The sequence below is a fragment of the Lissotriton helveticus genome, chromosome 1_1, assembly GCF_964261635.1.
Source record: "Lissotriton helveticus chromosome 1_1, aLisHel1.1, whole genome shotgun sequence".
In the NCBI taxonomy this organism is placed as follows: Eukaryota; Metazoa; Chordata; class Amphibia; order Caudata; family Salamandridae; genus Lissotriton; species Lissotriton helveticus.
Window position 1 is genome coordinate 1752930796 of NC_136057.1, and position 25322 is coordinate 1752956117.

General features: G+C 43.9%; 1 protein-coding gene across 1 annotated transcript in view; it reads left to right on the forward strand.

The window, feature by feature from the left end:
• The window catches only part of TYK2 (tyrosine kinase 2), a 523599-nt gene that overhangs the window by 458655 nt on the left and 39622 nt on the right, over positions 1–25322 (forward strand). Inside the window, exon 20 of the mRNA XM_078640035.1 lies at positions 24223–24341. Coding sequence (XP_078496161.1) covers positions 24223–24341 — 119 coding nt within the window. The remainder of the gene's footprint in view (positions 1–24222; positions 24342–25322) is intronic.

Consider the following 25322-nt stretch of genomic DNA (forward strand, 5'->3'; position numbering starts at 1 on the left):
CCACGCTACATAATTGTTTAGTACAAATAAAGCTGGACAATACCACTTCCATGTTTTACGTAAGTGAACAAGGATGGATGAAGGTTTCTGTGCTTTTGGAGGAGGTGCTGTTGCTTTGGAATTGGTCAGTATAGCATGCTGTGTCCATGAGTGGAACACCTCAGTGATATAAGTAGATATCTTTAGTAGAATAGAGTGTCAATCGCAAATGAGATCTCATTCAAAAACTAGTGGGCATGGTCTTTCATTGGAGCTGGCATCTGACTCTTAATCTCTTTGCTATTCCACTCCACTCAGTTCTTCGCCTTTAAGTTCTAGAATCCAGGATTGAGGAGTAGGCTTTTTTGAATCATGGTCCAAGACGTTTGCCTGCATTTTTTCATTCTTTTCTCTCACCCCAAGGGAAATTGGCTAGCTCAAGAGAGAGCTTTGCCACCTGATCCTCATAGTCCTGAAGAAACCTCATCAGTAGTGCTTCAGAAATGTACTCCATCTGTCCGAAGTGCACTACTTGTAACTGGATAAGCAAATGGTGGAAGACCGGTTTCCCACCCTATTTTGGCATACTTAAATTTACCTGCATTGTTTCAGAACACTTGGTGTTCTCTCTTCTAGACATCTCTAATGATTGCCGCAACATCTTAGGTCAGATCATAGTATTGTGATGAATATGCTTAACTCTAGCGTACTCTTTGGAATATCCCCTCCCCCCCTCGCCGTTGCAAGACTGGATCAGGAGAATTTTGTTGTGTGCACTCCTGTGCACCAATAGGTGGAGTCATGTGACTCCCCCTGACTCCATACCACCCCAGAAGTAATAAAGCGAATCTGCTAATAAGCGCCACCTCCACACGCTGATGTCCGTTCATTCCTTTTCACGCCTTCCAACACGGATTCGGTTGACTCGTAAAAGGAATCTTGAGTAATGTGCTTGGCAACAATGTTCAAACCAAAAACTGGCAGCTTCAGGCTGTGCTGTGACTTCAGGAAACAGATGTCTGTCACAGACCCACAGGAAGTGTGCCTTTGGTGCGTGGGCTCCGGATATGACTCAAAGTTGTGTGATAAATGGGCCCTAACGCATCCAAAGACCTATCAAGACTAGGAGGCTCCTGTTCTAAGTCACAACCTCGGTCTGGGTCATGGGACTTTTCCTGCAATCCGACCACTTCCCATTCAAAATTTTCAGGTAAATCGGTGTGCACGTCCAAGCACAAGCAAAAGAAAGTGAAACAGGACGTGACGATTCCCTGATGAAATATCGATGTAATAAATATAGACATACACAAATATTGACTCAAAAATATAGAATACAAAAATATCGACTCCCTATACTTAAGCAGGTAAGTACAAGAATATTGAATCAAAACTATCAAAGTAAGAAATATAAATGAAAAAAAAATTGACTTACAAATATATAACTTGCATAAAATATATTAAATATTATTAATATTTTTAACAAAACAAATTACATTTAATATATATTTAATTACATATAACAAATAAATGTAATTAAAAATAATATAAACACACAAACATAAAAATGTAAACATATACATATATTTAATTAACTATTATCTATATTTAATTTGTAAACTTTTAAATTATATAAAAATGTAATATATACATATATCAATCATTTTAAATAAAAAAATACAATTTTTTAATGAATTCTAACATTTAACTATTTAAAAAAAATTAAAATGCACATTTCGCCATAAAATAAATACAACAGTAGCAAAAGTGTTGGATAGCGAAGGGGTAAATATTAACATTCCCACTCCCATGAGTGCAACAGTAGGGAAAGTGCTGGATAGCGGAGGGGTAAAAATTACTATTCCCACTCCAGTGAGTGCAACAGTAGGGAAAGTGTTGGACAGAAGGGAAACAAAAATGAATAATAACATTTGACAGTTGAAAGAATGTTAAACAATATACAAAATAAACAATATTGCCAAAATATCAGATTAAATATATTAAACATTAAACATATTAATTACATATAACAAAAAGGTAGAACTATTATCTTTGAAAAATATACATTTATAAACAGTATGTATTTAAAAGAAGCAAATATTAATAAACACAATTAGTTTTTTTTAAATAAATGTATTTATTTTATTTCCTACCCTAAACACCACACCAATAAATAAAACCTTCAACATTTTATTTTATTTCCATAATTAACATAATTAATGATTAAAAAAATTATTATTAATAAAATGTAATAAACATTGATTGAATATGCATTCTTTAACACTGTAATATGCACAACACACACCTAAAATGATGTACACAATTACTATATTTAATTACTAATTAATTAATTTTAATTAACAACTTATTATTAGTTCATCAATTACAAATAAATTCCTTCCCACCATTTTCACCTATAAACACCACAACGCACAACTAAAATAAAAACACAATTAACATAACTAATTACCAATGAATTCATTCAAATTAATTAACAACTAATTATTAATTCATCAATTAAAAACTAAATTACTTCCCAGCATTTCACCTATAAACAGCACAACAGACACATAACAATAATAACAAAATTAACATAATTAATTTTAATTAATGAATGGGCAATTAATTAACAACTAAATATTTCATAATTGATCAAATATGAATGTACACATTCAACACTATAACATCTCAATTCAGCAATTATTAATAAATACAAATTATTCTACAAATTTACTATAATTACATTTCTTCCCATCCGATTCCCCTATAAACCCACAAGCCGTTATGGTACTAAAATGGCATAATTCAAATAAAAAAAAATAATAACTACTCAAAACATTCAATACATTTTATATAAATAAATTACTTTCCACCCTATTCCCCTATAAACCCGCAACAAAACTAAAAACGCAAAATATAAACAAAATAGACTAATAACTACTAAAAATATTCAATAAATCTTGTATAATTAAATTACTTCCCATCCTATTCCCCTATAAACGCACAACCCGCTACAGAGCTAAAAATGCATGATTAAAACACATTTTTTTTTATAACTACTAACATTTTAACACATATAATAAAAATAGAAACAATACTCATTCAAAAAATACATGCATCACACACATATAAAATATATACTAACAAACATAACATTAATACAAAATCGATATTTTTACATCTATATTTTTGCAAACTATATTAAATACTTTGATATTTTTTATATCAATATTACTTACCCAAAGTCGATATTCTTCACCACGATATTTTGGCTGTCGATATTTTTGACCCACGATATTTTTGCAACGATATTAGTTTAATTCGATATTTTGGCATCGATATTCTGTCTCTGCACCGGACTTGTCACCTGACCCTTTAACTCCAAAGAGAGAGGTTGTGAGGGTGTCAAGACGTAATCTCACACTCCACCCCTGTCTTTAGCCATGGATCAGATTCCTCATTTTTACCTGATGTGCACAGGTTTGCTGGGCTGTCGTTGACCCTGCAGCTGTTCAAGATATTCACAGAGGCCATGCTGCAAAATCTTCTGTGCACGTTTGGCTCCCTCTGGCATGTCTTTCTGCTCCACGGAACTACAGGGGCCTCCAGTCAAGTACCCCTGCTGACTCCCCCCCCCCCCCCCGGTGTCGTTAGTGCCTTGGGACCTGTTTTTGACTCTGGTACAGACTTCCACTCTGGCCTCAAAATGCACACCAATCACTGACACCACCATGGTGGCAGTTGATGATCTGGTGCCAACACTATATCGGACACCGTACCAATGCCTGATCACACTCGACTGATGTTGCACTACAAGATTACAAAAATGCAACTAGTTGTCATTCAGCCTCGCTGTAACCAAGTGCCACTACCATGTTACACCTATAAGCAGAAGCACCATTTTCTTTATGGTTTTGACTCTGGTTGTGTACCAAAGCAACATGCTCCTCAAGATACAGATGATGATGGTACGGAGTGGCTTGATCCCCCATATTTATATGCCTTATACCTTATTTCATAAAACACTAGTGGGCTAGAAACCCCCCTGAGAGAGGGCTTGACTCGCAAGCTGGTCCACCAATGGTGCCTCATTTGCAATGGTGGCTCGAGTGGCAGCAATTTTACAAAATTGACAGCTGGCCTCCATTGAGACTAAACAAATGTTTGGACAGATATTTTGCCGCTGGTCGGCAACATTTGAGCCCCTGCTCTCATTTAATGATGGCCTCACAGATACTCACTCTCATCATGGCTACCTGTTCTGGCAGGTGGCCAGACAATGTAGACCACCCTCCCAACCCACCTTTCTGTAACCAAGATTTTATCACCCAGCATCTGCAGAGTCTCATTGTACAGGCCACAGCCATTAAAGTGAATCCTACTTCATTTCCAAGTAGCCCTTGGGCAAAGAATCAAAGAGGATTGATGCCTTGGCAAAAACATGGTTTCTTCTGCAAGCTTGGCACTGAGGTCCATAATTGCAGTCTGTCTAATGGACCAATAGACACTTTTGGGACATGTCCTTTGGGACATGGCCAGCGAGATCGTGGGGGACATTAGCATCTCTTTGGATCAGATGATCTATACCTGCATAGGTATGGCACTTGGTGACAGTGTTGTGCTTCATGGACTCACCTGGATGAGATCAACCGGATTTTCTGGTTATGTACAAGCATCACTGTGGAATGCATTAAAGAAAGCAAGGCCATAGTACATTCCTTGGGACTGTTGACCCCTGCAAAACAATTTCCCCACTAAGGGGCCTATTAGGATGGCGGTCAAACATTTTCTGGCCTCCACCAGAGCGGAGATTGGGTCCGACCACCATGTGTGCGCCGGTCCCGCCCATGGAATTATGATGTGACTCGCGCACTCATGGCGGTAATTGGTTCCGACCGCCATGCTTGCAGCGGTCCCGCCCGTTGAATTATGATGGGCCCGCCACCGCAGTGGTCGCATACCACAGCGTTAACATTGTGATGAGCAGTGCTGGCAGCACCGCTGCGTTGCAAAAACAAGCATGTTGTGCATTTCACTGCACTACGTGGCAGGCACTGCATTGTGCCTGCCACTTGGTGGAGTGAAAAACCCAACACGAGGGGGGGCCCGCAACAGGCCCTCAAACACAATCCCCGGCAGCCTTCCCATAGCGGAGAGACCGCCACGGAAAAGCTGGCTTCCGCATGCATCCTAATCCGGATGGCGGTAAAAGCTAGGCACCAGCACCATTTTAGCAGTCCGGCTCTGCCTGCCAGGCCAGCGGGCGGATTGTTACCGGCGGAAAAGAGGCGGATGGATTTTCACACTGCCGCAGTCACCACCGCCATCATAATCTGACCAGTGGATTTCAAGGTTGCAATCGCGGTGCGGAGGCCACCGCCGGCCCGGCAGTGGCGATCCACCCGCCATCGTAATAGGCCCCTTAGTTTGCAAATTTAAGGTATATTCTGAGGGTCTGACATGTAGGCAGATGCAGCCTCCTCCCCTTCAAAAAAACATTACTTTGCCATCAGTGCTGCACACCCTACAAGTAGAGGGCAGGACCCAGCACTTCTCTCAGGTTGGCGATCCATCACTACTGACACAGAGGTCTTGCTTATCCAAAATGGCTACACCCTACTTTTTCCCCCCTTGCCTCCCAAAATCCCTCCCACACCCAAACCAATCTTGAAAGAGCATCTATCCAAGGGTGTTTATAAAGAAGGTACTGGACTTGTTATACCTGCCATTTTTTCATCCCAAAAATGAACCGAAGCCTTCGGCCTATCTTGGACGTCTGATCCCTTAAAGCTTTGCCTTCTTCTGGAATCATAAATAAAAAATGCTCATATTGGCTCAGATTCGTACTTCTTTGGATTTGGGGATTGGATGGTATTCTTAGACTTGCACAACACTTATTTTCTTATACCCATCCTGCAGTTCCATCAGTGTTCCCTGTAGTTCATAGTGGGTCAGGAGCATTTTCAGTTTATTACATTCCCCTTCAGCCACACCAAAGGGATAGTTGCGTATACTGCACATTTTCCGACATTTTATATGTTCCTATATTAAACTACCTCAATGACCACTGAAGGCGGGCTCGTCCCAGTCAGTCATAGTCCACTTCTAGATGATGACTGAACTCCTAACTATGGGGCAGATTATCATGAAGGATTTTCCGCATCCTCCGGGCCGGCGGAAGCCACTGCCGGCCCGGAGGATGCAGAAAATTGTCTGCGGAGCCTCAAAAGACCCACCGCCATATTAGGATGGCGGTGGGTCTTGAGATCTGTCCGCAGCTTTTCCGCCGCGGTCGCCTTCCGACCACGGCGGAAAATCTTTAACATGGCTGGCGGTGTCTATCAGACACCGCCAGCCATATTAGGATGGCGTAAGATGTATGCTTTTCCGCGGCGGCTTTTCCGCCGTGGAAAAGCATACAGACCTTCACTTCGGGGGCCCGTTGCGGGTCCCCTGGGTGAAGGGGGGTGGGGGATGCACATGGGGGGTACCTATGGTACCCCCCTGCATTTGCTTGAGCAAAGCAGCAGGCACCGCACGGTGCCTGCCGCTTTGTGCATGCAAATGCACAACTTCCATTTTTAACATTGCGGCGGGTGCTGCTTCAAGCAGCACCCGCCGCAATGTTAAAAATACAGGATGTGACCGCCAGGGTGGCGGTCACATCCTAATTTGCACGGAGGGACCGCCGCTGCCCTTGCGGACGGTCCCTCCTACTCTATGGTGGCGGACGGACTCAGGTCCGTCCGCCATCATAATCGGCCCCATAGTTGGTGTTTACCATAAATTAACTGTAGTCCATTTTTATTCCGCCCTGAGACTTCCCATCCTTGAGGTGGTCCTAAACCCAGTGAAATGCAAGGGTTTCCTCTGCCCCAACGACATTGGGACATTCAAACTATGATCCCAATGTTGCAGGTCCGGGTAAGAATAGCTCTGAGACTTCTAGGCCTCTTAGCCTCGTGCATTGTCTTTGTCAACTATGCAAGTTGACTCATAGCCCAGCATCAAGGCCATCTTTCCTACACTATCCAGGTTGCAACAGAGACTGGCCATGATCCCTGGTGTTTGCTGACTGTTCACAAACTGTCCTATGGCTTTCCTGCTACCTCAGCCACATAGATGACAGTGGTGACAGAATCATCCCTGCTGGGATGAAACTGGAGGGGAGCTTATCTTGGGAAACTGTATATCATAAGGTTTTTTCTCAAGTGGATAGCCAACCCCTTAGCAACTAATTGGTGCAACCGTCCATCCTTCTGGCATGAAGGACTTCCTGCCATGCATTAAAGGGAGTCAGATGCTGGTTCTCGTGGACAATACCACCGCCTTATGGTACTGCAAAACAGCAAGGCAGTGTGAGGTCTATTACCTGGAGGCTTTGCATCTCTGGAGGTAGCTGGAGCGCCAGGACATCTTCCTGGTCGTCGACCACCTAACAGGTGTCTCTAAATTCCAGAGTGGTTGAACTGAGCAGATGCTCTCTGTCAGATCACAAGTGCCACTTACATTCCAAGTAATGCAGGGCAACTTGGACCAGTGATCAAATATGTAGGAAAGAGGCACTTATTAAGTAACCTTTATGATACAGTTTTACTTTGTATATCCATTTAGCATTTGGTTCACAATCCGGTCAAGGCGAGTCATCCATGCGATAACTTCTGTAAATAAACATTGTCCAAAACTTATTGCAAGCATTCTTGTTTATACTTTCACTTTAACACAAATTCATAATAGAGGCACAGACAACACTTTTCACCCTAAATCAGAAAAGGAACTTCAGAGCTATTAATTAAAAAAACATATCACTTTATACAATCTAAAAAAAAATCAGCACATAATGTAAAGCAATGTCCGTCACAAAATGTGAAATGAAATGAACACACATTCACAGTGTATCTCTGGGCATAGGCCACCCACAAGATTTCTTTCTTCGACCCAAAACCTAAAACGATCTGACTTGATCTATATGATAGACTCTATGATAGTTACCTAAATAAGCCACTTTATAACAGTGAAGACTGAAGCAACAGACAAAGACGTGGCTGGAAAGCTAATGAAATCTCAGTCTAAATTGGAAAATCTGATGGCTACCAAAATATCTTGGGCCAATGTGACACAGGGGACTCATTTATACAAAACTTTCATGTCCCTCGAGTCTTTATTCATATTTAAATACTAGTAAGAAGTGTGTACCCGAGTCTACCTAACTTCAGGGAGGCTAAAACAAGTGTTAATTCTTCCAGATCAGGATTTCCATCACTTCTTGGCTCTTACCTAAAATGCAGTATGCATTGTTCAAAGGTAAACAATATTCTGATATTAAGAATGACGTTTGTACATCATGTTTTACGGAAGCTTAAACTAGTTGGGAGTATTTCTCATGTGGTCACTATTTTATTTGAAAAATAGTCTCACAGTAATTAATTGAGTGTCCGATCATATGTCCCATGTCTACATCAAAAGAAATTTTAAAAACAACCAGTTACCAAACGAATATATTCGAGACTAAACAAAGATGAGATGACTAGCTATCAGACAGTTTCACATTGCATGAACACATTCATGTATGATTCTTTATTGCCTTTCTTAAAAGGACTTCAAACGGTGGGGAGAGCCCTGGATAGATCTATTTGCCTCTGTATGATGGTCGGTATTAACAATATTGTGCATAGGAGTTTTCACAACAGCAGTCGTTATGAGACACATTCCAGCTGGAATGAAACAAAGACTCTCTTTACCGCCTTACCACTACCACCTGTCCTGCCATGGTTTCTGTAAAAACTCTCACCCTAGGTTTCACACCGCCCATCAACCTAACCATTCTAAGGAGTGTTCTCGTTTTTAACATTTAAAAAGGTCCAGCACACGGTTGCCAATTATTGTTCACACTCTGGGTCTGAGGGTGCGTTAGGGAAAAAAATAAATGACACCTTCAGCCCCTCTGAAGACAGTCTACAATGCCCCTAGACGATGAGGGCCTTGTGCTCTTCAAGAGCCAGGAATTGCCTCCAGTCTTTCACCAGAGAATGCTGTATGGGTGATGGAATGGACAGGCTGTCAGAACTGTCATCACTGCCATATAAAATATCTGAGATCAGACCACTACGAGGTGAGCAATTTGTCTGTACCACAACAACACCTCTGTCTGTGTCTCACCTTAAGATCCAAAAAAGACTCTGAGTTTTCGAAGGGATGGACGTAGGGCCCACCAGAGGATATTACTGCAAGTCAATTTGGAGACCCTGGACATTTTCGGGAAGACAAGTCGAAAAAGAGGATAATGCCAACCCATCTAGTGGTCTGTCTGTGCAACCTGGAGGCAGTGTCCTTGAGCAAGTCCAACCACAAGGAGATGGGGGATGTCATCCAGGCAACAAAAAACAGCCCTCACACCAAGGCAAACCCCAGGATCATGGCTATGCTTTTGGCCTCTGGGGCCCACATTACTAAGCCAGGGCCCCAAAAGAAGTTCCACACCAAGCACTCTCTTTAGGAAGTTGGGCTTCAAGCCCCGAGGAGGGACACCAAGAAAAGGGAAGTTAAGGGCCCATGCCACCTCTGGGCTCCTGTGGACACCAGCAAAAACTTTTAAAGCTGAGCAACCTACACCCAAGTGCATTGACCCCCCCCACCAGCAGTCGACTCCGATCTGCTCCAAGAGTGCCAAGAACCATTGGTCCATCCAAAGCAAGCACTCAAGACTCCATCAGTGACCTAGCATAAAACCCAGTCAATGCTGAAACCCGCCTCGAAGTAGAAAACCTCATCGATGTTGAAGCTGCCCTCGAAGCCTTTGTCGATGCCTGGGGATGACAACTTCAATGCTCCCACAGGGACTTGGTGCTGGGCAGAAGAGCCTTTTTATCCACCCGTTTCAAGCTAAATCTAACCGAAAACTTCACCAGCTAAGGAACTTTTCCCTCAAAAGAGGAAACCTCCTTCAAAGGACAAGTCCTCCTCCCTCAAGCCGGCATCGAAGTAATACAAGGGCAAAAACAATAGTCCTAGTCCTCTGCCTCAGACCCACCCCCACCACCTCTAACCTCTCCAACCAGGATCCCCCTAGTGCCCCTGATCTGGACCACTATCCAGTGAGGGTCTCAATCTCTGGTGACATTACAGCCTATCTTGAGGTCGTAACAAGCAAAAAGGGGAGAGAGAGGCCAGGTTCGCTTTGGACTAAGCCTTCTATCTTACATAGGTAACCAAAAAGAGTCCACCCGTGCTTTGAGTAACAGTTCTGCTAATGGTCTTAATAATGTTTTTTAGGAAAAAAATGAGTTTTCTTAAAATAACCCTCACCCACCAAAATGTCCCATAGTAGCATGCTTCATTACTGGGTTCTTCCCGCCCTACTGTGGGACGGGGCGTGCTATGACCGACGGAGACATGGGAGCACTTTGTAGGGTGTTTGGTAATACGAGAGTGGGAGGGTCAAGGAAGTATGTGTTATTAAAAAATACCTGGCTATGTGGAGTCTAAGTTTTATTAAATCCTGTAGCTGGTATTATTAAAAATGGAGAGCGGAGATTTACACTGTGATGGGTGTTTGTCTCCTGGTCTACATGTTTCGAGCCTATCCCCTAAGGCTTTTCGTCGGGCCAGAGTAAATGATCCCTTGTTCCACTTCTAAAAAAAACTAGTTGGTCTTCTTAATTATTATTAAGGTGAAGACAAAATATATGATGAAAAAATACTATTTTGATGCAAATACAATACCTATTGGGTATAGTCCTCGAATTTAGATATTATTTTTCACTATTGGGACATTTTGGTGGGTGAGGGTTATTTTAAGAAAACTCATCGTTTTCCCTAAAAACCATTATTAAGACCATTAGTAGGACTGTTACTCAAAATAAGGGTGGACCATTTTTGGTGATTCAGCGGTCTACTGCCTTCCACAAGGTAGACTGCATGTCACCCAGGAGAAGGACGATTTCCACTTTCCAAATTTCAGCACATCATCCAATTCCTGCCCATAATCCAGGGCATTCTAAAATTAGCGCCCAAAAACTTTACGGACCCTGTCAGCGTAAGGATAGTGACCCCAAGGGTCGAAAAGAAGCTCAAACCTCTCCTATTGACCCAGTATACATCAAGGGATAGGCAGGCGTGCCACTGCCCAGGCCACCAGTGATGCCTACCTCCATTCAAGGAGATGAAAAAGATTGATGCAGTGGGCAATAAGGATGAGATAGTCTGAGGGCAATGTCATCTCTAACACCAGCATGTGCTGTGTGTCTAATGCTGTAAACACAGCCTCTAGGGGCATTAACACCAGTGTTCTCCTTCAGTGCTATTCCTGCACTGTATTTCTAAATTCAATCCCCAAGTTCAGCAGCATTTCCTCATCCACCTGTTCGACGGGTAGCACCTTTCGTGCTTCAGATGGATGAGATGCTGAAAAAAATCAATAAAGATAGAGACCGCAAAGTCTATGGGGGAGGCTCCAAACCACTCTGTACACAGCTTCCTTTTGCAAACAGCTGCCCAGTGACGGGGTAAAGACGTCCTGTGTGAGCAACAGCATGCCTACCAGAGGCAGCACCAGTCTTTCCAACAGCAAGCTTGGAGAGGGTACAATAGAGGTTCCTATAGGGGTACCAGCAGAGGAGCAGCCACCTCCAAACTCTGACTTGCTACTCCTCCACCCACCTCCTTCTGATAATCTCTTGCTTCCCTCACAAACTGATCACACATCACCTGCTGTGAGAATAAACTATTTCCTCTCTTATTGGGGGGTAAATCGCATCTGACAAATGGTTCCTAGCGGTGGTCCTACATGGCTGTTGCCTCGAACTGCATGCAACCCCTCCCAGCAGCCCACCCCAAACACTTCCTAGCAGCAAAAAACACCTCTTGCCTTCAGGAAGAAGTGCCCTCAATTCTTATAGAAGGGTGCCATAGAGCATTACCCCTGCAACACAAAGGGAGCTGTGTCTATACTCTGTCCTTTCTCATCCCCGAGAAGGATGGCTCTCCATGCCCATCCTCGACCAGAGGGCCTTCTACAGTACATCTTATTAGAACAGTTCCGCATGGCAACATTGCAGTATGGCATTCCCCTCTTTCAATAGATAGGATGATTTCATGATGGTGTTGGATCTCAAGAACACCCATTTACGCATGCCCATCCAACGTACTCATCGACGGTACCTTTGCTTTGTGTTAAGTGGTCAATACAACTCAAAGTACTTCCCTTCAGATCACCATGGCTCCAACTGTGTTTACGCACAAAGTGCCTAGCAGTGATGGGCTCAAAAAATTAAAACCTGCATGTCTAGTAACTTTAAAAATCTACTTGCCCTAACTGTACTGCACTTGACCTCTGTGAGCAAATGTGGCAAGTTAACAAGATTTGAAGGCATTTTGATTGCCCATTCACTTTGTGATCAATAAAATGTCTTTAAATCTTGCTATCATGTCACATTTGCACTGCTTTCAGAGATGGAGTTCAAAAGTCAATTTGTCTTCATACTCGCCAGAAAGTGCGAGTAGGACCTAAAAATAGCTTGCCCAGATTAAATATGGCTCACAAATGCAACGGGTAAGTGGATTTTTCGAGCCCTGTGATGGCTACGTATTTGTGAAGGGAGGGTATTTGCATGTTTTCCTAACACAGCGATTGATGATCTAGAGCAGCAGCAAGTGGCAGTGTATGCAGTGGTGTAACAGCAACAACTTATTTCAAATCAGTGTTTGCAGACACAGTACCACATCTGGCCATCACCAGAGACACCTCTCTCATGGGGTGGGGTGAGCATCTTTATATTATGAGCATCTAAACAATGTGGCCCGCTCCACAACATGGTCACCAGAAACAAATTTCATTCTCCTCACTCTAAAAGCCTTCTTACGAGTCATTAGGGAAAAGGTATTACTCAAGACCGACGACACATCATGACCACCTTGTACAATATACAGAAGCAGAGATGCGCACACTCATCTCAGCTATCCTAGTTAGTCCAGGTAATTTGGCACTGGCACTCTGCCACAACATTCACCTCATGGCAGAGCATCTCACTGCGGTAAACAGGACATTTGCAGACCTGCTCTGCAGGATGCCTCAAGTCCACGATTGGGAACTCCAGATTTAACACATGTGATTCCATCTTCGAGAAGTTAGCTTCAGATAGACTTGTTTGCCACCCCAGAAAACGCAGAATGCCCAGACTTCGCCTCCAGGTACCCACATCCAGTCCATGAGCAATGCACTATGGATAAAATAGTCGGGGATATTTGCCTATGCTTTTCCACCTCTCTCACTGCTTCCCTACATTGTGGGGTAACGGAGGTAAACCTCACCAGTGCTCATTCTGGTAGCCCCAGCCTGGGTCAGACAATCCTAACACAATACTCTCCTAGAGATGTCAATCAGCCCTCATGAGAGACTCCTCGCTTAGGCAGGACCTTTTCATAACAAAGGCAAGGTAGAGTGAGGCACTCGAATCCCAGACAGATAAACTTTGCAATCTGTCACCTGAGGTCTTATAATTCGGGTCCCTCAACATTAACCCAGAAATGTATGTCCATCTTAAAAACTCTGTGGTGGTCCCGATCGAAGAATAGGAGGTCGCGGGACCTCTCCAGGAGCCCAAAGTCCTCTTCGTTCCACTCAAGTTCTTCGGGACACTTGGGGAAGAGGTACAAGAAGAAGAAGTCCAAGCGGACTTCATCGTCGTCTTGGCTCTCATCTTTCAAAGAACGAGGTAAGGTGTACTAACGCTCTAGGCACAGTTCTGCTAAGCCAGGGTCAACTTTGCGCCGCCCTCCCTTTCTGGGAGGCGAAGTGATCCCCGCTCATAGAATTAAATAATTTTACAAGGCCATGTGCCATGTTTTTGAGCATGCCGACCCCTCTGGTGAGCCATCGGGCCCCGCGGAGTAGGAAGGGGCCCCATTGGATTTTACGCCGTTGGCTCCGGCCACGGTGCTGGTGGGACCTCAGGGATTCAGTCCCGAATCCGGGATGACGCTGGTCGTTCCATTGCGATCTCCACTGACATCGGACACAAAGTTGGTGCATTCAGTGCCACTGGTGCCCACCGGCAGTGCCAGGATTCCGACGTCAATTGAACCCAGGTGTTCTATGTTGTCACTTGAATACTTCGAAGATGTTTTGGTCTCGGGAGCGGAATGGGAGGGGTCTATGGACCCTTTGGAACATCAGGATGGCTCTGCAGAGTAGATGGACTAATATGGGGAACTTGGGGAGGCCAGTGGATTGGACACTTCCCCAGAAACTGGCATGCTTTCTCTGTGGCTACAGAGGAGGGGACATCTTATTCCACGGTGGTTAAGAGGGCAGCCAAGGTCCCCTCTGGTCAGGTCAGGACTAATCTCCTGACCAAAGTGCTTCAGCCTGGGGCTTCCACCTCTAAATCTCTTTTGCCCTTCAATGATGTCCTTCTAGGCAGGTGGTCCAACTCTAGCATAGGGGCTTCTGTGAATAGGACAACTGCATGCCGCCATCGCCCAGCTCCTGACGAAACAACTTTCCTCAGCCAACACCCCACCCCTGAAAGCTTGGTGGTGCAGGCTTCTACATCCCAAAGCGCATTCCATTCCGTGCCTCCGGATAGCGAATCCAAAAAGCTGGAATCACTTGGGTAGTAGATGTTTTCTTCCTCCAGCCTGGGATTAAGGTCAGTGAATACCGCATGCTTATTGAGCCTTTTCTCCCACTCCTTTGGGAGATAGTTGCGCAACTGCTGCCACAAGTCCCGGAGGAGGCCCGAGCTGTGCTCTCTCAAGCTGTTAAGGACGGGAGAGAGGCAGTAAAATTTGCCATAAGGTGTGGCCTTGACACTACTGATTCGCTGGACAAAGCAATTTCTTTCGACTCCGTGGTACTCTGATAAGCTCAAGCAGCCGAAGCTGACTTGTAAAAACTTGAGCGAATCTGGAAAAGCAGTTACAACATCACTAACAAAATGAACTATAAGCATTGGACACAAAAAAGAGCTTCTTTTCTAGTAAAATCCTTCATGCCAGATCAAACCCTAAAGAGCTTTTTAAAACAGTGAAAAATGTAACCTCGCCTAACGTCATTAAAAAGTATAGCAGTCCAGAACTGTTTGAAACTCTGGCCGCCTTTTTTCTTCAAAAAGTTAAAGGTATTTTTTCTACTTTTTCTCCGGGAATCGTACAAAGTAGGTTTACTTCCTGGGAATTCTATCCAAAAAGAACCCGATCCCGGACAAGTTTTTGACCAGTTTTTACCTCTTAGGCTGGAAGAAACTGTTAAACTCCTTAGCTCTACTCGATCAGGCTCCCCCAGTGATCCCTGTCCACTTTCAATACTTAAATTGCTTCCGGAAATCATCAGTTCTGTTTTATGCCCACTGATTAACAACATTTTTTCTACTGGGATTTTTCCGATTGATTGGAAAAAGGAATCTATTCTACCTCTTTTTAAAAAAAAAAAAAAACACCTTAGACCCTCTTGATCCTGGCAGCTATAGGCCTATTTCTCTGCTTCCGTTGCCCGCAAAAATTATAGAGAAAGCCATGAATATTGAACTGAGTTCTTACTGTAATAACAATGTTTTTGACAAGAATCAATATGGCTTTAGAGCGAATCACAGCACAGAACTTGCTCTAATTAAATCATGTGAAGAGATAAGGGAGGCTCTTGATTGTGGTGGGAAGGCTGTTTTGGTAATGTTGGATTTGTCAGCCGCTCTCGACACGATCCATCATAGGGTGTTGATGGATCGGTTGTCTGGGGTTGGAGTCTGTGGTGTTGCTTGGAAACTCCTTCCATCCTTTCTAGCCGATAGAACCCAAACTGTCGACCTGGATATTCATAAATCTAGGCCGTTTAGCCTCCCGTGCGGGGTCCCTCACGGGTCCTCGCTGAGTCCCACCCTTTTTAATATTTATGTGATACCGTTAGCTGTAATGATTAGATCTTTTGGTTTTCAGTTAACTTCATCTGCTGACGATACTCAGATCATTTTATCCATCAAAAACGGTCATGAAAAGGAGGCTGGAGCTTGCTTTCATGACTGTATGCAAGCCATAGTAGGTTGGATGGCTTTAAATTGTTTAAAGCTGAACTCAAGTAAGACTGAGGTGATTGATTTCGGTAACAACCCGCATATTTGGAACCCGGATTGGTGGCCCTCAGAGTTAGGAAATCCGCCTTATCCAACCCTGAAAGTAAAAAACTTAGGGGTCATTGTGGAAAATAGATTGACTTTTAATGACCACATAAGCTCAGTAGTTTCCTCATGCTTCTTGATCTTGTGAATTCTGAGGAAAATTAAACCCTTTCTTTCTCAAACGGACTTTAGGACAGTAGTCACAGTCCTTGTTATGTCACCCGTAGACTACTGTAATGGCATTTATCTAAATGCACAAAATCAACATCTTAATAAGCTTCAGATAGCTCAGAATGCAGCCGCCAAGCTTCTGACAGGTATACCGTAATTTGCTTCGGTAAAAAGGGGGTTAACTCGGCTACATTGCCTCCCGGTGAGACAAAGGGTTCGTTTTAAGGCCTTATGCGTAGTATTGACCAGGTGGACCACAAGATACTGGGGGACCCTGTCAGGCGGGCTGGTATCCAGGGCCATACCCTGGAGTGGATTATGTCCTTCCTGGAGGGCCGCACACAAGCAGTGTGTCTGGCTAGTTTTACAGCATCCAGGCTGAACATCACTTGTGGGGTCCCTCAGGGCTCCTCCCTGTCCCCTCACCTATTCAATCTGTACCTCCTCCCTCAAAAATAGGAATGTGACCACATTCAACTACGCGGATGACTTACAACTCTCATTCACTATAGACAATTCTCCTGACTCCATCACTAATTTCCAGGAAACCATGTTACACATCCGACATTGGATGGATCACAATCATTTGAAGGTTAATCCTGAGAAGACTGAGGTGCTACTGATAGGGGGCAGCCACATCTTCTAGGGGCCTCACTATTGGCCAGCAGAGCTTGGGCCCTCGCCTAAATCTTCTACCTCTGTGAAAAGTCTGGGGGTAACCATAGACAGAGATTTATCTCTGAAAACCCAAATAGGGACTGTAGTCTCAACATGCTTCTTTCAATTACGAAAGATCTATAAGATCCATCACCTGCTTACTCATGCAGCTCTGACACAGGTGGTGATAGGGCTGGTACTGTCTCACCTAGACTATGCTAATTCAATTTACCTAGGGCTTCCTGCCTGTCTGACTAAGCGGCTTCAGCTGGTTCAGAACCAGGCTGCAAGATTGATTCACCAGCAACCGAGGTGGCACTCTGCCAGACCGCTTATAAAAAAGCTACACTGGCTTCCACTGCCTCAACGATCTTCTTTTAAAACAGCCTGCTTAATTTTTAAATCCTTAAATTGTCATGGTCCCATATTCATCAACAACTTGTTATCTAGATACATCCCTACTCGGGATCTCCGCTCTAAACATCTACACTTGTTAGTCACTCCGAAATTTAAACGAAAACGACAGGGTGGATGCCGTTTTGCATATCTGGCCCCACAGCTGTGGAACCCGCTTCCACTGGAGATACGGCCGTGCACTGAACTACTGCAGTTCAGGAAACATCTTAAAACATGGCTATTTAAACAAGCATATGAGTAAGCCCTCCCTCAGTATGCGACCAGTCCAGAATAGCGCCATGAAACCTTGGACTACGTGCTCTCTATACATTTGTTATAACATTAACATAACATAACATTTAAGGCTCTCAACTGTATTGGCCCTGACCATTTGAGGCAAAAATTCATATGGTATGCCCCGACCAGGACCCTGCGGTCTAAAGGAGCAAAAATTGTCAAGATCCCCATTGTTTGGAAATCCAGTTGAAGAGGCAGGAGCTTTATTACCTGCGCGTCCAAGGCTTGCAACGAGCTTCTGTTTGTTCTGAGAAATGCCGTAGACCTTCTCTCCTTTAGAAAGGGTCTGAAAACCTGGCTCTTTATTCATTGAACCCTCTTCGACTATCGCTTAAGCAGAACTCCGCTCCAGGACACCTGAGGGTAATCGTGCTCTTACATAAATTTAATTAACATAACATAACAGTGGGCTTGAGGCGCCACGCCTGGCTAAGGACAACTGGCTACTCAGACGATGTTCAGGCAAATTTGAGGGACATGCCGTTTGATGGAACTTGTCTTTTTGGGAAGAAAGCAGATTCAGCCCTAGTGAGGTTCAAGGACTCTCGTGCTACAGCAAGATCATCTCTTCTACACCTCATTATCAGTCTAGCTTTCACCCCTTTCGTGGCAACGGAAGGGGTATCGAGCTGCCTCGGCCCTATCCCAGCCACCATCCTGCACAGACTTCCCAAGTTGTGCGTGGACGTGGTTCATTCCGACCAAGAAATGGAAGCCAGAAGTCATCGACCAACCTGCCCTCGGCAACCGCAGCTTTCTAGCACTCCGAGTCTGACTCTGCAAGACCACACCACTCCAGTTGGCAGGAGAATCCGTCATCATCTCCCCAGCTTGAGGTCCATAACATCTGACAAGTGGGTCTTGCAGATCATTCAGGAGGGCTATTCTCTGTCTTTCCTTTCTTTTCCTCCTCCCATTCTGCCAAATCAAGAACGGCTGGAGGAGGATCATTTAAAATTGCTTCAAGAGGAAGTTACAGCTCTCTTGGCCAAGGAAGCTATAGAGAGGGTCCTGGATTCAGAAGTAGGCAGTGGCTGTTATTACCGCTACTGTCTTATTCCGAAAAAGAACAAAGGGTTGTGGCCCATTTAGCTCTTTGGACCGTCAATCTCTTCCTCAAGAAGAAGTACAAGAGGTTCACTCTAGCTCAGTTCTTGTCTGCCCTAGACCAAGAAGACTGGATGGTTTTCACATCCCCATCCTGCCGGGCCACAGGCATTACCTGCGGTTCAAGGTAGGCCGCAAGTACTTTCAGTTTACCATTCTCCCCTTCGGCCTTCCCAGTGCCCCTCGGGTGTTCACCAAGGTGATGGCGGTGATCGCAGCTCATCTGCGCAGGATAGTGGCGTCAGTCTTCCCCTACCTTGACGACTGGCTGTTGAAGGCGTCCTCGCCCCAGGCTGTTGTCTCCCACCTTCAGACTATGGCGGCCCCTACATTCAGTTGGGTTCTCCATAAAGGTGCCAAAGTCTCAACTTACTCCTTCTCAGATGCTCCCTTTCATCAGGGCTGTTCTGGACACAGTGCAGTTTTGGGCCTATCTTACCGAGCAGCGAGTCCAGGATATTCAGGTTATGATTTCAATGTTTCAGCCTCTATCCTGGATTTCGGTAAGACTGACTTTGAGACTGTTGGGCTTTGTGGCATCCTGCATCCTGTTGGTAAAGCATGCCAGGTGGCGTATGCAGGCTCTGCAGTGGGACCTAAAGTTCCAGTGGGCACAACATCGAGGAAATCTCACAGACATGGTCCAGATCTCAGAGGTAACTGCGAGAGATCTACAGTGGTGGTTGACGAACCGCGGTTGGATCAATGGCAGACCCCTCGCTCTTCCCCCATCAGAGCTCACAGTTGTGACAGATGCGTCCCTTCTGGGATGGGGCCGGCATCTGGGAGAGGTGGAGATCAGGGGACACTGGTCTCCAGTGGAGTCGGGGCTCCATATCAATTTGCTGGAGCGTTAAGCTGTTGGCATTGAAGGCATTTCTTCCCTCTGTCAAGGGGAAGTTAGTGCAGGTATTCACAGACAACACCACTGCCATGTGTACTGTAAGAAGCAGGGCGGGGTTGGGTTGTGGACCTTTTGTCGAGAAGCCCTGCATCTCTGGACATTGCTGGAACAGATGTGTGACTAATGCACTACCACTTTAACGAATGCCTTAACCACGATGGCTAAACCACTGCCAAAGCCAAACCACTACGTTCTTTACAATGACTTACTAAACCACGAAAAATAATAAATTTCCATATTACCCGTATCTACCACTACATCCTCTTAAATGCATGTTTGAAACACGGTACAAAAAATGTAAATATATTAAACATGTCTTTTTGATAAAACATTTATGTTTTTATTCTTTAAATTATCATCTTGAAAATCTTTTTTTACAAATACGGACAGACTTAGAAAAATACACTAATGTACGCTAAAAAATAATGAAATATAAAACCATCTTTTTTTTCGATTTTGATTAGAATGCTAACTAAATTAATATAACACAAACTGCACTAATTTAAACTATAGTAAAAAAGCAAGTTCTTAAAGAAAATATATTTTTTTCAAAATGGATTGTTGATCATTTGTTCATTTGTAAAATGATTTGACTTAATTTAAACATTTTTAAAACGGACAACCTCCATTTTTTCACCATTTCAAATGTGACAACCAGTCGCATTTTGCACAGATCAAGATCACATCTTTGAATAACAAACCAACAGTGCCCTCTACTGGCCTAACACAGTGAATTAAAACAAAGACTAATATATCGAAAGCCTGATTAAAATTAAATACCTTACATGTCGTTCTTAATTGCAATTATTTTTATATAATTACACTTGCATTTAAGATTCATTATTTAATTATTGACACTTACCTTTGGCTTATTAAGGCATGTTTCATGTACAGTAGTGGTTAAGGTGGTCGTTGATCGTGTACAGTGGTGGTTAATGAGGTTGTGGTTCAAGTAAAGGTCGTGGTTGAGGATTTGTTGTTTAGTACACTTGTTGCTATTGATTCGTTGTTAAGGCCACTTCTCGGCTGGAACAGCAGGGCACAACCCTGGTGGTTCAACACCTGGCAGGTTCTCTGAACGCCATGGCGAACAAACTCTGCTGTTGATGCCTAGCGGATCACGAATGGCATCTCCAGACGGATGTGGCACAGGGTCTCTTTCAGCAGTGGGGAGATCCTTGATTAGATCTGTCAGCCTTTGAAGAGAACACGCAGTTTCAGCAAAACCATTCCTGCCCAGGGTTCTGAAGATGATCAGGAACAACTGGGCCCAAGTCATTCTTGTGTCTCCGGACAGGGCAAGGAGAGTCTGGCATCCAGAGCTTCTGCAAATGAGCATCGATCCTCCGATCAGGCTGCCCCTTCCGGAGGAACTTCTGTCACAGCCGCAGAGTAGGGTCCACCTCCCGAACCTGTCAACTCTGCGTCTCCATGTGTGGAAATTGAGTGGCGGCAGTTGATGGCTTTTGATCTTCCTCTTCAAGTATGCAACATTATTTTGGTGGCCAGCGGCCCTCCCCATACACGGTAATTGTCTGCCGTTGGCAGAAATGTGTATTATACTGTACAGAAAGGTCTATTGACCCTCTTTCTGCTTCTGTCTCTTCTTTTTATTCTTACCCTTGCCCAGCAGGGCTCTGCGTTGGGTATTTTTAAGGGTTATCTTTCTGCTCTATCCGCTTTTTTGCGGCTGCCAAATCAACCCTGTCTTTTTCGGTCTCCAATTGTAACTAGGTTTTTGAAGGGCCTGGCTCACTTGTGTCCACCCACACCCTTGTTATGCAGCGGTGGGACCTTAATTTGGTACTCACATTTCTTATGTGTGCTGCCTTCAAATCTTTGCACAACTGTCTCCTCCGGCTGCTTACCATCAAGATAGCCTTTCTGGTGGCGATAACATCTGACCAGAGGGTGAGCGAGTTGTAGGCGCTATCCAGTACGCCTCACTACATGATGTCTTTTCCAGACAAAGTCATGCTTCGCATCCATGCTGGTGGGTGGTGACCCTATTCCATCTGGGTCAGTCTATCACGCTATCCACCTTCTTTTGTCCCCCGCATCTCTCTAAGGAATAGGAGCGTCTCCACCGTCTGGGTCCAAAAAGAGCATTGTCATTCTACCTTGACTGCACAAAAGCGTTCCGGGTGGACGACCACGTTTTGTGGGGTACATGAGAGCTAAGAAGAGGCGGGCAGTGCAGAAAAGGACCATCTCTCACTTGGGTAATATCTGCTATGCCTTGGCTAAGAAGGAGCCCACTGAGGGATTAAGCTGCAACAACGGCCGTCACTCAGGGTGTTCCACTCCTGAAAATCTGTCAGGCAGCAACGTGGGCATCTTTGCACATGTTTGCCAAGCACTACTTCCTGGACAGTCAAGTCCACGGGGACAGGCATTTTGCTTGTTTGGTTCTTTAAGACTTCCTAGTGTAAGGTATTAGTCCACAACCCACTGCCCGAATGGTATGGCTTTGGTATCTAATTCAAAGATAAGGAATCTGCAGCTAGAAGTCTCTATCGGATGAACAGCTTACTTACCTTCAGTAACATAATATCTTGTAGAGACTCTGTCTAGCTGCAGATTCCTTACAGGCCCACCCATGCCTCTCCGCTTTGCGGACTGATTAGGATTAAGGTACTCCGCTTTCAGGTCCCTAGTTTTGCACATGATTTCATCAGTTACTTCGAGGCTCTGCACTTCTGGTGAGGAAAAAACATAGAGAACGGACATCCCTGCACCTGGTTGGCACCTATTTAAGTGACCGCAGCGTCATAACTGACGCTGCCAATGTACTTCACACAGAGCTGAATGGAGCCACTCGATGGCGGTGCAAAGTTTGCGGATCCATCTTGACGCCTGGGAAATTCAAAGGTAAGGAATGCAGCTAAATAGAGTCCCTACAAGATAATACGTTACGGAAGGTAAGTAACTTGTTCTTTTATGACCCCTTCTGTTCCTGTCTGGGAAGGTGGCCTTCCTTTTGGCCATTACCTTTTAGATGCATTAGTGAACTGCAGGCACTCACTTCACACAAGCCATTCATCCAGGTCCTCAAGGGCAGGGTGCTCTTAACTATGCAAGATCCTCCCTAAGGTGCTATCGTCCTACCACCTTAGCCAAACCGTACAGCTTACAGTTTTTCCCCTCAACCAAACTCTTGCTAAAAGCGCACTAAATACACTAGACCGTAAAAGAGCTCCTATGTACTGCATTGACAAGACCATGGTTTTCTGGAATTTGGAATAGCTTTTTGTCTCTTTTGCAAAACATAAAAAGAGGGCATCCTTTCTGCAAGGCAGGTTTAGCTAGGTGGATAGTTAAATGTATTCATACCTATCATAAAGTAAAGAGGGTTCTACCTGCTCCTTCCAGGGCGCACTACACCCACAAGAAAGGAGCAACCATGACCTTTGTAGGAAATGTGTAAGATAGCCACCTGGTTAACACCACATTCCTTTACCTAGAACTACTGTGTAGATATCTTAGCCCATCAACAGGCCAGATGATCTTAAGAACCTTCTTCCAGATATCTGTATTAATAACATGCCAGCTACTGCTCCAGGAGGTGCTTTACAGTCTATGCTAAGCATATGTATCTACAACCACATGCTACAAATGGAAAATGCTACTTATATTGTAAGCATCTGTTGATAGCATTAAGTGCTTTAGATTTACATCTACCTTCCTCCTGCAACCTTTTTTATTTTGCTTACTGTATTTCACTGCACACTACATTTGACTTGCGATGCCTACGTTGATATACCAGACATATTCTGACTTTCTCACTCGCTGTGCAAAAACAATCTAACATGGAGTCGATACCCATGTGCGATGTACACTGAGAAGTGACACCATAACTCATTACTTGACAGACTTCTTAAAAAAATCAACTTGTAAAGACCCGAGCATCAACACTAGATGGCAGGAGTATGCTAAGCATGTGAATGTACAGCATTACACGCTTAAACATGTGCTTATAGGGTAAATAGTATTCTCCTTCATGTAGTATTGGGATCATTCATAGATTTATATGCAACCAGACGCTCATGTGATGTACGTACTTTCATTCTGGTGCTATAGAAATCTGAAGTCTGGTGGTTTCTAGGTGGGGTGGTCTGGTGAGCTGGCATCTCTTTGGCTGCAGTTTGGATCTTCTCAGTTAGGTTATTCCGCTATTAAGGCGAGGTGGCTTTGGATTGAGTTTTTTATCTTACACTGCTGTTTATAATTTCTGTGGGGGATCTCTCTTCGACTACAAGGAATGATGCAAGCATGTGATTCTATGAAAGATCTCAACGTAGGAGAGCTGTAGTCATTTCCAGCCATAGAAGGCAACAGGTTAAAAGAATGGTGGTGCCGATATGCAAAAGAAAGTGTTTTATGACCCCACTGGTGGTAGTTGTAAAGAATTTTACAGAAGCAATGTTAAAAAATAAATGGAATATTTTAAGGTAGTTTGTGGGAATAAATTTGTGGGAGTCGATGCTGTATCGCCCAATTGGTTTCAGCTGTTGTCATATAATATAACAACTCTTGTACTTTTTAATGCTTTGCTAGTTTGCCAGAAAGCTTGTCATTTCTGAATCTGGTGCACTCTTGCTTCAGGAGAGAAGATTGTTCAGCTCATCATGGAATATGTACCCTTGGGGAGTCTTCGGGACTACCTGCCCAAACACAAGGTCGGCTTGGCACAGATCCTTCTCTTTGCTCAACAGATCTGCGAGGTAAATAAATGTCTGTATGCCCACAGAAGTGCCTAGGCTGTATTTGTGCAGATTGAAGTGACTTTAGTATTACCTTACAGAGAATTTATTAACCGACTTTTTTTGGTTTGTGATTAACAAGGCCGCTTAGAGATCAGTGCTGCGGGTAGCAGCCCATCTAGGGCAGAGAAGGAGAAAGGAAAACAAGGTTCTGCATGACTGATCACTTACTCGAGAGTTAAGGGGTTTTGGTCAAAATAAGGATGGAATGAATCAATAAATCTATAGTATAGAGTGGCTCATGCATTAACAGATTTGAAATAAAGCCTTTTGTTTCAAGTTTAATTGCGCTTGCTTAGGTCTGTTTCTTGATGTTTTGTTAGATCATGGAACATTCTTTTGTCAGTGAGTAAACATGCATACACTAAGATTAGCATAGACTGTGTCTTTTAGGGAAGATTTGCGAAAACGCAGTAAAGGATGTAATGTGTGTTGCCGGATCAAAAAGGGCTCGGCAAATAATGGTTAGAGCCTTAAAAGTGGTAGGCTATGTGCAATGTCTTCATGATGCAAAACAGAGATCCAGTTGTATTAATGAATCTATGAAGTAATGTTGATGAAGAGAAAGACATAGGTGAAGCCAAGTTCCGAAAGAAAGGGAAGAAGATTGGAGGAGCAGTTTCGGCGAGAGAGGCTCGTTCTAAGATAAGGTTTCAATCAAAAAGGACAAGTAACACTGATCAGTTTTTTTAGGTTAACATTTTGCATTCTTCTGGCATGTTGGTTTTAGAATGATGCATGCTTGAAGTTCTATGCGGTGAAATAAGGTGCACAGCTCGAATTACAAGTACTCAGCAAGTCTGTCTCCCGCATTGGGTCTTCCATAGATGTTTCTTCTCTATCTTTGGATGTTCTGTAAGATCACATGCTTAAATCCTTCAGTCCCCAAGAGTCTTTCATAGCTCTTAATTTTAATTGATACTTCTAATTGCAGATTCCTCA